Below are 17,543 nucleotides of genomic sequence, written 5' to 3' on the forward strand. Positions count from 1 at the left end.
TACTATTAAAGTAGATATCTTCCAAAGGTATAGCCCTTAAGGTAGTTTTTCAGTATGCTTACAGAGTGAAGGAAAAATCACTTTGCTTGAACAGTTGACGAGTTATAAACTGAGTTGTTTAAGGGCCTGTGACAAAGATATCTTGACGACTGGCATCGCTCTCTTGGATTCTATCATTTGTTTGTATTTCTATATATTCTTTGACATTGTTTATTTACTATGAACACTAACAGGTTCACCACTCAGTCTGACAGCCGTATAGCGAGGTAAAAAGAGATAAAAGTACAATACTCACTGGGTACACCTGGCCGATCTGCTTCAACAAACAGACTTTTTGATCTTTGTAAGTATAGGTTTTGTCTGACAGACACGTCTCAAAACAGGCTTTTCATCCAATTACTACAGCGTGGTTCTACAGCACCTTTCTGAAAAGTTTAAGTATTTTCAACACAGAGCACAAAAGAGGCCGAACTTAAAAGGGCAGAGTGTTTGGAAAAAATACTCTGGGCGCAATGGTATTTCTCAAGAGGTCCGCAATGACATTTTCCCTGGAATCAATGTATGGTCGTTTTTGCTTTTCCATTTGGTTAACAGTCAAAGACAATATCGTAAACACCTTTTTTCTACATATTTCCAATGAGAAGCAAAAATCACTTTGGTTGAACATCTTTTTAGTCATGATCTGGAGACACATGGGTTTTGTATTAGGGGGAGGGGCAATTTAAGAGACAAACACAGCAATATAGGGGAGACTGGGGACAGATGCAACACTTTTTGAACTTCTCTCAGTTACGGAGTTTCTGAGACTATTGGACAGAGAGACCAAACAAATGTGTATATGTTAAACAGATATACAGTATATATCAGCTTATTACCAAGCCTTTTTAAAGATGATTACTCATGACATAATATGCACAATAGAAAGTCAGATGTTGAGAGTGCAACACATTAGGGACAGATTCAAGTCATTTGATTTCACTTACTAACTTTAGATTTTTGTATCAATAAGCATAGTGTTCTTAGAATGGATTCCCCCTCAAAAAATGTGTTGTTGTAGTGAGGGGCAATTTGATAGGAAAACTTCTGAACCTAGATAGAAAGAAATAACATTTAAAAAGTAAATATCTCTCCCTCCCTCTTATACACATATTTGATCTTGGTCAAATCAGCTTTGTTCTATTTTTATGTTGCCACTCGCAAGGAACGCATTTCTAATCATGAATTGGTATCTCACATTACTTTCTACGGCCTTATTATAACCGCTGCACCTCACAGCGGATTTATGTCTAGGCTATGATTATATATAGACTAGAGTGGGGGGGAGGGGGGGGGGGGGTAAGGCATGCTGCTTGGCGTAGTAGTCTATTTGTGAGTTGGCGCCATCTGACGGTAGAAACCTGGTATAATGCTGAGGACTGACAAAAGATAGAACATTTAACATTCAAACAAAGGATGTCAGAGAAAGGCAGGAAAGAAAAAGAACAAAAAACAAGGAATCCATAATCGTTCGACAGAGGGGAAATTTACATTCTGCATTCAACCCATCCTAATCCAGGAGCAGTGGGCCGCCATATGTAGTTCGCCCAGGGAACAGAGCAGGGAACGATGCCTTGTTCAGGGACACCTCGGTAGCACTTGGTCTTTCTGGGACTTGAACTGACGACCTTCAGGGTCCCAAACCAAGACTGACAGACTTCACCATTACCGCCCCATGGAAATTGTACCCATATTCTTTACATAAAAGTACTTTTACCAGTGGTGTTTTAAAAAAAACTCCACTCAAAGTAGAAGTTCAAAATGTTACTTAAGTAAAATACAAAAGTAAATCGCACTTGTAGTATGAAAAGCAAAACTACTCATTCTGCAGAATTGCTCTTTTAAAAGGGTTCTATAAAGATAGAATACTATCTATTACGTTTTCTCAAATAGACAAATGTTGTTTACTTTGTGTACTAATGAGTAAATTAAGATTAGTAATATGGAAATCATATGGACACATCAACATAATTATTTTAAAGAAAGTGTCAAATAAATGAAGTAACAAATACTATATTCCCTCTGAGAGTAGAACTTCAGGATTTTAGCCTTTGTAAACAATTTACGTGCACAAAAATCTATAACACACTACAGGGAAGTGAAAAACTAAAGAGCCAAATATGGCCTTTTTACTTGAGTAAATGAGATATGTTTCTTTGTTAGTATGTGAGAGTCTTTTTTTCATTCATCCCTGCCTTGTTCTCAGAAAGATCCTGCTCTTAGCAAATCTCAGTGTAATATGTGCCAGATCTGTTGCTGCTGTGTTGAAAGCTGACAACCAGATGTTGCCCTGTCACAAGAAAAAAGCCCAGGAAACAGGCCCAGGTGGCTCTGAATAAAGCGCCAGATGGAGATTAAAGTCTTTAAACAACAGCAGCCAACCTGGAATTACCCATAATAGCAGTGACATTGTTTGGACCCGAATCAGTCAGGATGTCATCTGGATCACCACACATGGTAATAAGAGCCGAAAACACACTGCCAAATACATACAACTTGGATTCTTGAAGTCAGATGTCTGCACATTTTGTATTTTAACATATTTATATTTACATGTTAAGCCTTCAGTCTCCCCAGTCAGAATAATCATTACTTTGGGAGGTTGGGGGTATTAGATAATAGCATGTATTTTATATTATAGTCTAGAATTAAGAGCAAACAAAATGACAAGGTACAAATGTATTATTTGCTTTGTAGCTGTTATATTAAAATAAAACCCGGTGTCCTGCAGATGGAAACTCCCCTTTTGGTCTTGTATGAAGACCAATGTCTTGTGAGGATATTTTTGTGAGTAACTTTTCATCAAACTTTGATGTGTGTAACTTTGACATTTCACAAATGTACTGAAACAAATGATACAAATATAAGTACAGAAAATTTATTAACACACGTTCACCAACCCCAACCACAGCTCTTGCCACTATGTAAAAGATATTGTATGCTGGAAATCAAATAAGTTAATAATATGAATTTCTTTAGGAAATAAACAACATTTTTCTTATTCTTTCTTGTTCTTCTGCTTCTTCTTTTACCTTCTTTGTTTTTCTTCATTTTCTTCCTCTTCTCTTTTTTATTTCTTGTTCTTCTTTTTTACTTTTGTCTGTTGGTGTACTTCTTCTTCAGACACACTGTTTAACATTTTATCATTATACTCTAAGTTGGCAATGATTTATCTCTTGATCATCTTTCTATATATCTGTACATGTTTCCCCTTTACCATTGTTTACCAATGTTCTGAGATGAAAATATCCAATAATAAAAAAGTTAAATATGTGTTTTTTTCCATCTTGGGATCAGGATTTTTTCTGACTTTAGTTAAGCCAGTGACAAGAACCATTTTTCTGGTTCAATAGATTAAGATTTAGTGTCTATTTTAATGTTCAGGAACTTTTTTTATTAAAGGATTCTGTGTTTCCTATCCTGTTAGAGCCTACTCAAATTTATTGAACAGCTTCTGCTCCATGTTAGAGCTGGGGACGTGTCAGTGGGCCATCTGGAGAGTATTACAATAAAAAAAAGAACTGCAGGATCAAACAGTAGGGAACGGACCGCCTCGGTGGTTTTGTAGTTCTCACTGTCTCTCTCCCCTCCTTCTCTTCTGGTTTTTCTCTCATTCCTCAAGTACACAAACTCCAGAGAGAGGAAGGGTGGGAGAGAGACAGTCAGAGAGTCTGGGAGGCTCTGTTCGAGGTTGACTTGGATCCAAATCCACTGGAGCAGCAAGACAGAAAGTTCCAAACCTAGGACTAGGACAGAGCGTATTCGATCTCAGCAGGAAAAAAGGATATTAAGACATTAAAGTTCCATTAAGGATTTCCTTTTGCAAATCAAGACTCTTTTAGACTGTGACAAAAGCCATATGGAGTGATATTTTCTTCTTGTTTTCAGTTTTTCCAGTAGGTTGTACCCTGAACGAGTGTCTAAGGAAAAGGTCACAGGGTTTCCGAGAACTAGTGAAGTTGTTAGCAGCAAACAGTTTAAGCTGTTGACAGAAGTGCTAGCAATGTCAGTCAGAGGGGTTCTTGTCCTTCTCCTGTCTCTCTACCTGATTGTGGGGTCAGTCCACAGCCAGGGTTCCCCACAGGATTCATTCATTATCCAGTACCTGGAGAGGAGACTGTCTCAGATGGAGGTAGGTTTTGCCGAATTCCTACTACCAGGTTGATACATTTGTCAGGAGACATTGAAGCTGGAAGATTTGGAAAAAAATACTTATTGTGATATTTTGACTGATAATGAAATTCGATATGATTTGCAAAATTGTAGGGATTGTTCATTCATGAATCTTACTCCTCAATATTTGTAAAAAAGTAACTTAAAATATTATGGTGTCTTTTTTTCATAAAGAACTGTACTTATTAAAGCTATTTAGCCTTTACCAAATATTGACGTTCCTGTGATTGGGATATAGCACGAAACCCTGTTGCTATTTCGTTAATATTTCTGTCAATTTTGTAGCCCTTATCAAAGCTGTAAATTGTCACAGCTGTTACTTATATGTGACGTTTTTTTGAAAAGTGATACCTTGAAATGAGCAGGGTAATGAATTACATAAAAGATATCATCAGTGTACAAGATGCTCACATCATCTGTGTGCCAAATGCTTTGCTATCCTCTGATTTTCATAATGTCTTCCTGCATGGGTGTCTGATTGGGAATCTAAAAATATCTATGCATGTGTTAGTCAGATGAGCAGCAATACGTCATGTTTCATTGAAATATTGCACCATAATTGACTTCATTTAAAAGTAATGTCACATCTGTGTTAAATGATCACCCTAAAACAGTACATCTACTTGCTTACTTACTTACCTATTCACTTACCTACTTTATTTAAATATGTTATGAGTACACTTTTCATACACTAGCACTTTAGTGGTTATTTCCATTTCATTGCCACCATTTGTAAATGTAAATGCCTCCATTTAATTGCAGGTATATGTACTTTTTTATCATTTCTTTTCCAGCTTTTATTGAATTAATAAAAAAACTAATATGACTTATAATTTAGGTTGAATTAGTCAGCAGCATATTAAGCACTTAAAATGACTTCCACTTTTACTAGCTGAAACATTAAAGTAACACATTACAGTTATGAATCACTGATATCCATTTATACAATATATTTAATTCTAAATTAGGCCATTTTGCATATTGGGCATTGCTTTTGACACTTTAATTATAACTTGAAGGGAGTAACATTTAATCCTAATGCAGGACTTTTACTTGTAATGTTCACTATGTGTTATTGTTCCTTTTAAATAAGTGATACCTTTGTGACAATACTTAAAGCTTAAATGTTGAAATGTCAGTTATGTTGCAAACAAATTAACATCAGTTTACAGCCTATCAACTTGAGGTTTTTTCTTATGAATTCACCAGTTATAGGAAGAAAGGCATGTATTATATCTTTTATTCTGTTCTCATAATGCTTTTTCTCTGTGTCAATGGCATCAGGAGCGTATGAATCAATGTGAGCAAAAGACAGTGGGCGTCACACAGAAGACCTATGACCTGTCCTCTGAAATCAGGGGTTATCTGTCCTCCCTCAATGTTCTGAGGTAATCCTCTCTGAACAACTGCGTTATTGTGTGCCGTGAGGTGCATGAGAACTGTGAGAGTTAAACTGTTCTGCTCTGCAGATCAGAGGTGCAGAGCGAGGTGGACAGCGTGTCTGCACGTGTAGACCGCGTCGAGAGGGAGTTGGAGTATCTCGAAAACAAGATTCCCACCCAGACTGACATTGAGATGGAAGAGGCACTGCTGGAACAACAGATAAAAGCTGCAGAGGTGGATCTGCTGAAGAAGAAAGCAAAGATTAAAGTGGAGAAAGGTAGGAAGTGGGCAAGTACAGTGTCGTGGTCAATGCATATGTATCTAGAATGTGCATTTACTGTTCCTTCATATTCTCCCCAACATCCCCAGACTGCAGCATTGGCCTGAGTCAGATCAAGTCTCTCAAGATTGTGAAGAAGGCAGGAGACACCTATGGTTCCTGGTTCAAGGACCCCTCTCAAGGATCAGCAAAGGTCTGTTCTTCATGTGATGACAATAATTATGGACGTTTCTTTTTTTAGGCAGACTGAGATTATTTACCAATCAATACGGGGCTGCTAATGGATGGATCTAAAAAGAGTGGTGCAGGAATGAGTCTTTTTATATTTATATTTTTATTTACCCTTGTGCTGTGTTCAAAAGCTTTTTCTGGTCATTGATTCATCAATTTTGAACCATGATTTAAGTCAGTCCAAAACATTCAAAAATACTGACTATCATATTGTGTTTACTACAACATAACTAACTTATTAAGCATTCATAACCGTCCAATCCTGTTGGAATTTAACTGTATGACCTCAAAACACATTAGATTAAATTCCCTATAGTGAAGTCATTGGATAATGATGTTATCTGACTATAATAGAGTAATTGGGATTGGGAGACCAGGTGCATGTTGCGAATAAATGATTGTTACAGTGGAGGAAGGGGGTGTGGGTTGGGTGTCTAGAGTCGAAGATGAATCTTGATTGGGCCAAATTTGACCCAGAGTCACCCACAACAATGCACTGTTGGGTTTTCCCAGACCCAAACACCAAATTATACACTTTTTTGGGGGGGAAACCTTCAGACTTTGCTAAAACTGCTGCTGCTGTGGTGGATATCATGAAGCCTTGTTCTGATAAATAAAACTAAAGGGTAGTTCTTATATAATTTTAACTTGAAACGGGTCACAGGAGACCCGAACGCAACATAAGGGTTAACACTTCTGGGTTCCTTCCTCTCAGAGTCCATGTTTTTTTTTCATAGGTTTTGGGTTAAATTCCTCATATAAGATCTGTTGTGAAATTCAAATCAACAAAATGTTAGGCTTTGTCTTACTGGTCAACATTTTAAACTTTTACGTGTCTTAGAAATAGTGGATGATAACAAGGGGCTAAATGAGAATGCAAATCATTAGCTGCCTTTAGCGTAGCGAGAGTGACGTGAGGTTATGTGTCCATTAATTTACAGCAGTGCAGGTGCAACTACAGTTTTTACTTCTAGCAAGTGCATTCTAGCTTCAACTATTATAAAAATGGTGTTAATATATGTAGATTATCCTGTTGAACAAAACGTGAATGTATCATAAACGTGTTTGCCACAGAGCTTATTTTCTGTAATATTCTGAAATCCAATATTTAAAAAATCCTATTGGTTTTATGTTTACCCTTGTGATTCTAACTTCCAGGTTAGCCTACAAAAACATGTCATCACTGCACCACTCTATGTCATGTACCCAATAGCACTCATCAGCAAGGGAGATATATAATGTAGATTAAAAAAAAGCTAATGTAATACTATATAATCATTATTTTTAAACCAATAATTGAATGTCAAAGCTAAATTACATGTTACAATTTTCGATCACTTCTCGGCTGGTCACAACTGTACATTTTTCAGGTTTACCTGCTGAGTGGAATCAGGAACAACACTCTGCTGGAGTATGACTCCTTGCACAGTTTCACAGAGACCAACACCACCACACCAGTGAAGGTAGTGCAGCTGCCTTTTCATTGGATGGGGTCAGGTCAGGTGGTCTACAATGGATTCCTCTACTACCATAAGGCAGACACTCCAAACCAGATACTGAAGGTTTGTGGAAAGTAGTTAAAGCCTAATATTGTATATATGTGGTTTCCCCAAATAGGGTGTTTCTTTGTTGCTCTGTTTGTTAAATATAAAACGGATTGAAAAAACGTTTTAAACTGGAGGTGACCATTAAAGGATCACATAGCTTTGCAGTAGTGAGAACACTGGCTGCTCATTGCAACGATTTGGGACTTTTATGGTGTTGAAGTGAAACTGCTGTGTAGTTTTGGCAGGAGACTGACCTCAGATCATTCCAGAGGGGCTTAGTCATTGGGAGTTGATTTCTGCCCTGTTTCCTGTTAGCTAAGGTCAGGGAGCATACAGTTCTAAAATAAACACTTTGTTCCAGAGAAATTAGCTGATCTTTTTTAAGATACAGTATTATGAAGCAGATGTCATTGCCAAAGAAATTTTACTGGGAAAAAATATATATAAGAGTTACAAAGTGGAAAAAAAGGTTCTATTAAAATTACCGTACTAGACACATTCTCAAAAACTATAACATGGTGTCCGAGACATTTTGTATATACATTTATGGTTAGACAATGAATTCAGCTGACCTTGAAGATCCATGCCTTTTCCTTTAGCACCACCATGAGGCAGAAATTGTGGTACTGTGTAAAGTGTCTCCACAACTATTGAATGGATTGTCATGAAAGTTTTATGTTATCCTATCTTTTCAATAATATAATACATTATGGAGACATTTTAAAGACCTCATGTTCTCAGCAATTGTTCACTGGGTCAATATGCTGAAATCAACCACATGAGGTTCACAGTTTTGTTATAGTTCTTGAATCCTACATCAGATTTGCAAGCAAGGCAGATTTCTTGATATTGAACTGCTGAAATAGCCCTTTCAATATTTTACAATAAAGCATCTGGGAAAGCACAAAGACTTTAGTGTAGGCTGTTTGGGCTCATCCCATTTGGTGGTAAGAATCATGTCTGGCAACACTGAATAACTAAAAACACACATTTTTATGAAAGTATTTCTGATTAACTCTATCCTTATCTGATTTTCTCACATGAAGGTAGACCTGTTGAATGGTACCGTGGTGGACAGTACACTTGTACCAGGAGCAGGTCGTCTACCAGTTTACAGTCTGAACCTCAACACCTACCTGGATATGGCTGTGGATGAACTTGGCCTCTGGGTTATCCATGCTGACCCTGAGTATGGAGGAAACCTGGTCATCACCAAACTGGATAAAGGTAGAGAATACCACATCTGTGCATAAATATTTAAGTAACGTAACAAGTGCTGTGTCTCAATTTGGGTACTTCTGTACATACAGGTGATATTTTAAGTGAAAGTGCATCCCAATGCAAAGTATGGCAACATGCCCAAAAGTACTCATAAAGGTCAACAATGTTAAGTTTGGAAGACTGGACACATCTTAATGATCGCCATCTCATTTATTGGGTTAATTGAGAAGTCTGTAATGTATCCTACTGCTAACAATAATGTTGCTAACTAGCTAGCCAAAAGTAGCAATCCGCATTCACGTACTTTGAGGGCACCGCAGCTGTTTGCGATTTGAGAAAACAATACACGGTAAAGATTCACACAGTGTTCACTCCGTACTGAGGGAAATGTCTGAATTGATCAATTTTCTTATGTTTCTTTTTCATCTCAGGAAGTTTGGCAGTGGAGTATACCTGGGATACACAATGCAGAAGCCGTGATGCGGAAGGAGCCTTCCTGATATGTGGCACCCTCTATGTGGTCTACAACACACGCTATGGAGGTCGCTCCACCATACAGTGTCTCTATGACATTCATGACACCATCCACAGGTTGGATAACACACAGAAACAATATTACCTTGACACAAATATAATAATTAAGCAAATATATACACACTAAACAGAAACAGGGAAAATAAATATAAATCACAGTGTTTAACAAACATTTAATCCAGATTCACAAAATCACACTTTGCATTCACTTCAATGTGTTTTTAAAAACTGGAGCACTGTTCACTTTATTCTGCATTTTCCCTTTTCTGCAGCGATGAGAGCCCTGTAATGTTCTTCCCAAAGCGCTACACCAGCCACAGCAGCATCCACTACCACCCCGGAGACAAAAAGCTGTATGCCTGGGACGACGGCTACCAGACAATATACAAAGTGGAGACACGCAGAAATGACCAGCTCACTAAAGAATAAAGATGATATACATCTTTCAAAACTTGTGTTATCACTAACCAAATTTACAAAAGCATCACTGAGGGAGCATTTTTCACAAGTACCTTATAATCTACTGTTGTATAGTTATCTTTTGCTGGCAATAGATGCTAACTTTATCAATAGTAATTGTTAAAGGCATAAAGACAATGTCCAACCAAAGCCATTTTATACATTATGTAGGCTTTATACTTTGTATTAAAACAATAAAGAACATTTAAGTGTTATGTGTATTTTACTTGCTGTCAATGAGATATAAAAAATACATATTCACACTAAAATATATGCTGGCCAAGATTAGGGATAAGGAATGATTGTGCAGTTCATTTATACTGTTGTTTCAACTGGTTTTCTTCCTTTCGATCTGATGCGTACAGTATATACCAGTATACTGGAAATGAAATCAATCAGTCAGTTTGTCTTTAAATCAAGGTCCGACCAGACACATTGATAAGTAGACCTCCACACAATTATTACAAAAGCAGACAACCAACGATGTAGTGACAAAATAGAAACAATAGAAACAAATAAGATATAAGATTACAAAAACATAGTGAATCTTTAGCTTACCTCTTAGCTTAGAGAGATATTATGTTGTAAATGTCCTTCATGTGTGAATTGTAGCAGCCTTAGGTAAAGAACTCTATTTACTGGACCAAAAGCCATAAGATTCAAATGATCTAAGAGATGTGTGGTAGGAAGACCTAACAGCAGATCTTGACACTGTTGATGAATAAGCTATTATGAGATGAGTAGGCAATATTACTTCTTATACACTTTAGGCTATTATAAAGAGAGCAATGATGATGAGTATGGAATTAGTCATCATTGATGAAGCAAGCTTTGATAAATAGGAGTTTACTGCAAAGTAGTGATGGGACAGTATGAGAATACAGGAACAGACACATTGCTAAATAACCTATAGGACTATTCACTCTGAATTTAAAACAAGTCTATGTTTAAAACAGATATCTGGAGAGTATCAAAGTCTTTAGAAGTCACCAACAGATCTTTCGTTCTGTCTATGACAATTGTCAATGTGTAAAAACTCACGCCGGCAAAATCCAGCCAGGCACCTTCTTTGATGCTTTTCAAAAGTATGGTATGTCCAATGTTAAAATTGTTCATTTTAAGAATAACTCTTCTCTAGTTTTTTTTATTCAAACATTATGATATTAAATATTCTTGTTATGTAATTCATTAAATTACATGTTTTGCTAATGTTAATTCAAATGACTTTGTTGGAATTGTTCCCATGCTGTATGTATCTCTTTCGCGTTTTATTTTCTCCTCTGTGTAAAATAGTGTCTCTACCATAGACTGTATAATTGTCTCTACAGCTGGAGTCCACTCTTCTTAGTTTGAACATCTCTGATCATCCCGCCTATTTTCAGTTACTGGCTACGTCATGAAAGGGGCGGGTCCAGTGTGACCGTTGAGTTTGACAGTCGCCAGCAGGCATTGTTTGCTGCTGTGATTTTTAAACGGTCGTTCAACTTTAAACCACTACCTTTCTAACTATGAGGAGGAGAAACAGTAGTAACGCCAGCAGGAGAAGTTCCACAATAAGAAGACGCAGTGAGAACTTGCGTTTTGATGAATTCGGCTTTGTTCTTACTAAACGAAAGGACAAAAAACTTCATCACCGATGTCATGATTACAGGTGCGGGACAGGGGAACATCAATGTAACGTTAGCTCGTGAAGACTAGCTTAACTAAGCTATTTAACGCCATCTGTTAGTTAGCATAATAGGAGTGTGTTAGCCCAGAGCATTTCAAGTTATTACGGACAGTTAAATTAACACTTGACGCTAGAATAATCACTTTTTAGGACACTCACTGACACCGTCACACCCAAATAATGTTTTATTTTATTATTTGCATTCGTTGTTACTTAATTACAAAAAACGTAAATGTGCGTTGATGGTAGCGTTAACATTAGTGATATGCAAAGGACTATTGTGCTAAACTTTGTAAAATTCAGAGGTCGAAGAAGTACTCAGATTATTAATACTACAATGCTACAGTGAACAATACTCTGATTCAAGGAAAAGTCCTGCATTCAAAATGTTACTTAATCAAAGAAAAAAAGTATTTGCATCAAAATAAACTTGAAGTTCCAAAAGTAGAGGCACTCAAAACATTGGTAAAGGTGGGGATTATTGAATTACTCTATACACTACTGGGTAGCTTAACCTATAATAATATATTATAATTTGTGTCGATTCACATTTTGTATTAATAACGTAAATCTGCAAAGTAATTAGTAACTAAATATGTCAAATAAATGTAGTGGAATAAAAAGTACAACATTTGCTTAATATTAACACAAGTAAAGTTCAAGTATCTCAATGTTTTACTTGAGTACATTACTTTAGTGAATGTTACATTACACTATTGCTAAAGTTAAGGTGCAGAGTTAGCTGTTAATCCTGAAAGTTCAACATATTTTACATTTCTGGAATGAAGTTTTTCACATTACTTTTTAAATGTATAACTTTTTGAAATATGGAATACATAAGGTAACATTCATCTCTGAGTTATTATAAATGACGGATTGTATTTTTAAAATAATGTTTCTTAATGTTTGGTAAACCTGCCAAAAATCTGTCATAGGTTTACTTGACTTGAATTATGTAACATTAAAATGTACCCTGTATTTGGCAGGTATCGGGTATTGTCTTGTTAAGTTTAAAGTGCTTAAAAGTTAAATGACAAAATGGTGTAACCAATATGGGATCAAACTATTTTTTTACAGTTTTTATTCAACAGAAGAATGCTGAATTGGTGCTTTCTTGTCAGAATGTATCTTACGTACCTTTGAGACAGAGATTACCTCATGTTGCCACTCCTGCACAAATTGATGAATAGCGTTACTTCCAGCACATCTATTTGTGGGCATATTCTTTTCCCCCTGGATTAAAGCAAATTCCCCTACACCACACTGGAATAACTTCAGCGGTTTCATGATAAAAAAACTAAATTCTATCCTGATTCTGCTCAACATAGCCATACAATCTCAATGACCAGTGATTGTTTTTAAATATGAGGCCAGTGTTTGCTGATTCCCAATAACCGATGAATCACCCTGAGCTCACCATGTGTTGTCCCCATCAGCTACCCTCAGCTGAGCCCAGTGAGAGTGAAGGAGCTGTGTGAGCTGCTCAGCTACTGGAATGGAGCCAGCTTTCTCTGCAAGAGTCAGGTGAGTCAATTATAAACCACCTAACCATCAGTTAGATGTTAACAGTTTACCCTGATTTTGCAGAACCAGTTTTCTTCACACTCCTGCTGTGTTTTCAGATTGAGCGATTTATCAGGATGGGTATTCCCCCGAGTCTGCGAGGCAGAGTTTGGAAGTGTCTCCTCACCATTGACAATCTGAGAGATACCAGTGACTTCAACTACCAGGTAATATACAATCAGACGTTTACTGTAAAAAAAAAAAGCCCTAAGGTGATCCTTACATTTATAATATTGCAGACTCTATAGCATTCCTTTTTTTTTGTTATATTAGTTTTTACAAACTTTTTTGAGGCAGTGATTTCCAGAAATATGTCAACGCCGTAGCAAAAACAAGTAATGTAATTATTTTCAAAAGCTGTTTCTGAATTATTTTGAAATACATTTTAAACCATGTCAATATCGAAAAATAAATAACTAATGTGGCTTTTATTCTTCAGTTTGTTTTAGATAGGGAAACATTTTTTGAGAAAAATAATTAGCAAATAAGCATAAAATATATTGATGATTGATGAATTGCTGTAGCCATTTCTAAAGCAAAAACTGCGTTAACTTCTTCTTTTGTAGATTCTGACCAATGATTACAATCTTATGACTATCCAAAAAGATGCCTTAATACATCACTCTACTATCAGAGGGTTGTTGGTCTGGTTTTAAACTAATCAGAATACTTCATTTATCCGCATGTTATTGGGTTTCTTGACAGTTTCTCCTTTTTTAGAAGGAAATAAAATGAAAGATAAAAAAAAGGACAACATTTATATAAACATGAAAAGCTAAAGTAATAATGTGCAATAAAAAGATGCAGAATGAACATATTCATATCAATAAACAAATAAAATATAATAAAAGTATTTATTTAAATGAGCTGTCAAACAATTAAACATTTTGATCTAATTAATCACAAGGTCTCTTGAATTAATTTCGATTAATCACAAAACTAAATATGACTGAAAAATTCAGTTTCTGTGTACTGTTCTCAGAACAGAAAGATAAATGACAAGAAGCGGATATTACATTTGTTCTTTATTAATGACAAATATATATATATTTTTAATTCTAAACAATTTTGGCAACTTAGCCATCGCTCTTTTTCTTTAGCGAATACAGGATAGGTGAATGAACGTTTTTCTTTTTGAACAAACACTTTCACACAATTACATGAGGCCCTTTTACCTTTTGTTTATTCATCTTTTAGCCAGTTACTAAGGCAAACTCTGAATGTAAAGCGGACCCTTTCTTCTGAACAATATGGCCTGCGACTGAGAAGAGTCGTTTGCACAGAACCGTGGATGCAGGAGAAACTAGATATTTTTGGGCAAGCAGGGCCAGCTTGTCATGTGCTCCTGAATGAGCAGCCCACCACTGCATGGGGCAGTCCTCCATACTTATGCTTGGCTCTGCTCGGTACCTTTGTATGTCTCTGTCAGGTTGCACCTCTTCATCTGACTCTGAATCTGAGCCCATCTGTAGAAGGGGAATTTTCTTCCTGGGTGGTCCGTCTTGAGAAGTCAGCAGAGACCTTCTGGGTGATTGTTCATAAAGCATGCCTCCAAGTGAGGTCCACACCTCTTCCCTTTCACTCTTGGGCAGACTCTTCAGGTCTTTGAAACGTGAATCCTGCGCTGTTGCAAGCTTGAGGCATGCATTGTTAGTATTTTCTTGGCGGGAGGCTAGGTTTTCCATGAAGATTGTCTTTAATCTCACCACATATGCAGGGTCTTCTTCAGATTCAAATGAATCATCTCGCGTCATTGCGTTAATTTTGACAGCCCTAATTTAAATATAACTTAAAAATGAGTAGTACCTTTCTAAAAGCAGAAATGAGAACCTCTTTAAAAATGGTCACTTTTATCCCTCTCAGCAGTGAGAGGGCTTTTGTTCTGAAATTGTCTTGAATTTCTTTCTTATATGAAACACCAAGGTTTGACCATCAGATGTTGCCATTTTGCATCAGTGCTTCAGAAAGCTTAATTTCCTCTATTACTACCAACAATTTTGTTCTGGTGTTACTAACGGGTTAGTCAGATGTTAGTGAAGTCATATCTGATAGTGGAATTTGTTGGTCTTTCTCCAATAGAAGTGTTTGTTGGAGGTGCGAGGGCCCCTGGTGGACCTGGGAGTCAGTGAGTATGGCATCCTGTCGGCCATTACCACCCTGAGCGAAACCCAAAACGACCTGGGTCTGAACCAACAGCTCCCCATCTGCTCCGAGCTGCGATACTCTGCAGACGACATCACGCTCTTCAGACAGATCGCACTGGACCTACGTGAGTGTAAACTGGGGGATACATGTGTAGGCTGTTGAATGTTGTTTGTTGAGAAACCTAGCCATGAATTTGTTGAAGAAGCATACATTGGTTAATTTTGAGGGGTAAGTTTAAATATTACTATGTGTTGCAGTGAGGTATTTTTGTATTCCAATCCATAAATTACCAAAAAAACAAAAAGCATTGCACAGTAAACATTAACGGAATACAGTGACAACTAACCAGAACTGAAAGAGATGCAGTAATGTGCAACAAAATAATAGGAAAATATAAGTATGTATTTACATATGACAAATGTAATAAAAAAAGCTACAGTATGACAGTAGTATGAACAGTAGTATGAACAGTAGTATGACAGTAGTATGACAGTAGTATGACAGTAGTATGACAGTAGAGCAGGGATTCTGTGCTGTGTATCACACTATATGATAACTGTATAATAAATCGGTTTGTGAACAGTAGAATAGAAATGAAAGATTCTGTACTGCTGGTAAATATATACATATAAAAACAAGAGGGAATAAAGATGAATATACTGTAGACAGTTATATACACTGACTCCTTTGTTTATACCACTATATAAATACAGTGAGTAAATATGAGTATAGATACTCCTCTATATGTACAGCGGGTAAAATCAGTATTGAACACGTCACCATCCTTGTCAGTGAATATATTTCTAAAGGTGCTGTTGACATGAAATTGTCATCAGATGTCGATAACAACCCATGGAATCCATACATGCAGAGAAATCAAACTATAGATGTCCATAAATTCATTTATGTGTATTAAAATGGAATGGCACAGGGAAAAGGTATTGAACACGCTTATTCAAATGTATTTAATACTTCGTACAAAAGCCTTTGTTGGTAATGACAGCTTCAAGACGCCTCCTGTATGGAGAAACTAGTCTCACGCATTGCTCAGGTGTGATTTTGGCCCATTCTTCCACACAAACAGTCTGTAAGTCTTGAAGGTTCCGTGGGCCTCTTCTATGAACTCTGATCTTTAGTTCTTTCCATAGATTTTCTATTGGATTCAGGTCAGGTGATTGGCTGGGCCATTCTAGCAGCTTTATCTTTTTTCTCTGGAACCAATTGAGAGTTTCCTTGGCTGTGTGTTTGGGGTCATTGTCTTGCTGAAATGTCCACCCTCGTTTCATCTTCATCATCCTGGTAGATTTTTATCAAGAATGTCTCTGTACATTTTTCCATTCATCCTTCCTTCAAGTATATGAAGTTTGTCAGTGCCGTAAGCTGAAAAACAGCCCCACACCCTGATGTTCCCACCTCCCATCTTCACTGTTGGTATGGTGTTTCTGGGGTGATGTGCAGTGCCATTTGACCTCCATGCATGGTGTGTATTATGGCATCCAAAGAGTTCAATTTTGGACTCATCTGACCAGACTGCATTCTCCCAGTATTTCACAGGCTTGTCTAAATGTTGAGCAGCAAACTTCAAACGAGCTTCAACATGATGCTTTTTCTTCAGCGATGGAGTCTTGCGTGGTGAGCGTGCATACAGGCCGTGGCGGTTGAGTGCATTACTTATTGTTTTCTTTGAAACAATTGTACCTGCTGATTCCAGGTCTTTCTGAAGGTCTCCACAAGTGGTACTTGGCTCTTGAACAACTCTTCTGATAATTCTTTTCACTCCTCTGTCAGAAATCTTGCGAGGAGCACCTGATTGTGGCTGGTTTATGGTGAAATTATGTTCTTTCCACTTCCGGATTATGGCTCCAACAGTGCTCACTGGAACATTCAGAAGTTAAGAAATCCTTCTGTAATGCCATCAGTTTGTTTTTCAACAATAAGGTTTGAAGGTCTTGAGAGAGCTCTTTGCTTTTACCCATCATGAGATCTTTCTTGTGTGACACCTTGGTAATGAGAGACTTTTTTATAGGCCATCAGTTGGGACTGAACCAGCAGATATTAATTTGCACTGACAAGGGGCAGGATTGCTTTCTAATTACTGATAGATTTCAGCGGGTGTCTTGGCTTTCCATGACTGCGTCTCCCTTTCTTCATGTGTTCAATACTTTTTCCCTGTGTTTTCCCTGTGTTCCATTTTAATACACATAACTTAATGTATGGACATCTATGGTTTGATTTCTCTGCATGTGTGGATTCCATGGGTTGTTACTGAGAAACATGGTGACGTGTTCAATACTGATTTTAC

The 17,543-nt window shown here is 37.1% G+C and overlaps 2 protein-coding genes across 2 annotated transcripts in view; both read left to right on the forward strand.

Moving 5' to 3' along the window:
- Positions 1-3,660: 3,660 nt before the first annotated feature.
- Positions 3,661-10,079, forward strand: olfml1 (olfactomedin-like 1). Its single transcript, XM_063876195.1, has 8 exons — positions 3,661-4,168; positions 5,494-5,597; positions 5,679-5,869; positions 5,962-6,065; positions 7,474-7,665; positions 8,697-8,877; positions 9,303-9,462; positions 9,678-10,079. The coding sequence occupies exons 1-8, from the start codon at positions 4,040-4,042 to the stop codon at positions 9,832-9,834; spliced, it is 1,218 nt and encodes a 405-aa protein (XP_063732265.1). The 5' UTR covers positions 3,661-4,039; the 3' UTR covers positions 9,835-10,079.
- A 1,146-nt stretch (positions 10,080-11,225) lies between these two features.
- si:ch211-266k8.4 (uncharacterized) overlaps positions 11,226-17,543 on the forward strand; it is an 88,266-nt gene continuing 81,948 nt past the window's right edge. The window contains exons 1-4 of the mRNA XM_063910633.1: positions 11,226-11,515; positions 12,970-13,057; positions 13,156-13,263; positions 15,176-15,365. Coding sequence (XP_063766703.1) covers positions 11,373-11,515; positions 12,970-13,057; positions 13,156-13,263; positions 15,176-15,365 — 529 coding nt within the window. The 5' untranslated portion in view covers positions 11,226-11,372. The remainder of the gene's footprint in view (positions 11,516-12,969; positions 13,058-13,155; positions 13,264-15,175; positions 15,366-17,543) is intronic.

Source organism: Eleginops maclovinus, chromosome 2 (genome assembly GCF_036324505.1).
Source record: "Eleginops maclovinus isolate JMC-PN-2008 ecotype Puerto Natales chromosome 2, JC_Emac_rtc_rv5, whole genome shotgun sequence".
Taxonomy (NCBI): Eukaryota; Metazoa; Chordata; class Actinopteri; order Perciformes; family Eleginopidae; genus Eleginops; species Eleginops maclovinus.

Bases quoted from the DNA above. Each gene is read 5' to 3' on its own strand.
- olfml1 (XM_063876195.1), top strand. From the start codon at position 4,040: ATGTCAGTCAGAGGGGTTCTTGTCCTTCTCCTGTCTCTCTACCTGATT. The intron at 4,169-5,493 runs GTAGGTTTTGCC...CAATGGCATCAG, and splicing joins GGAGACTGTCTCAGATGGAG to GAGCGTATGAATCAATGTGA. The intron at 5,870-5,961 runs GTAGGAAGTGGG...CAACATCCCCAG, and splicing joins AAAGATTAAAGTGGAGAAAG to ACTGCAGCATTGGCCTGAGT.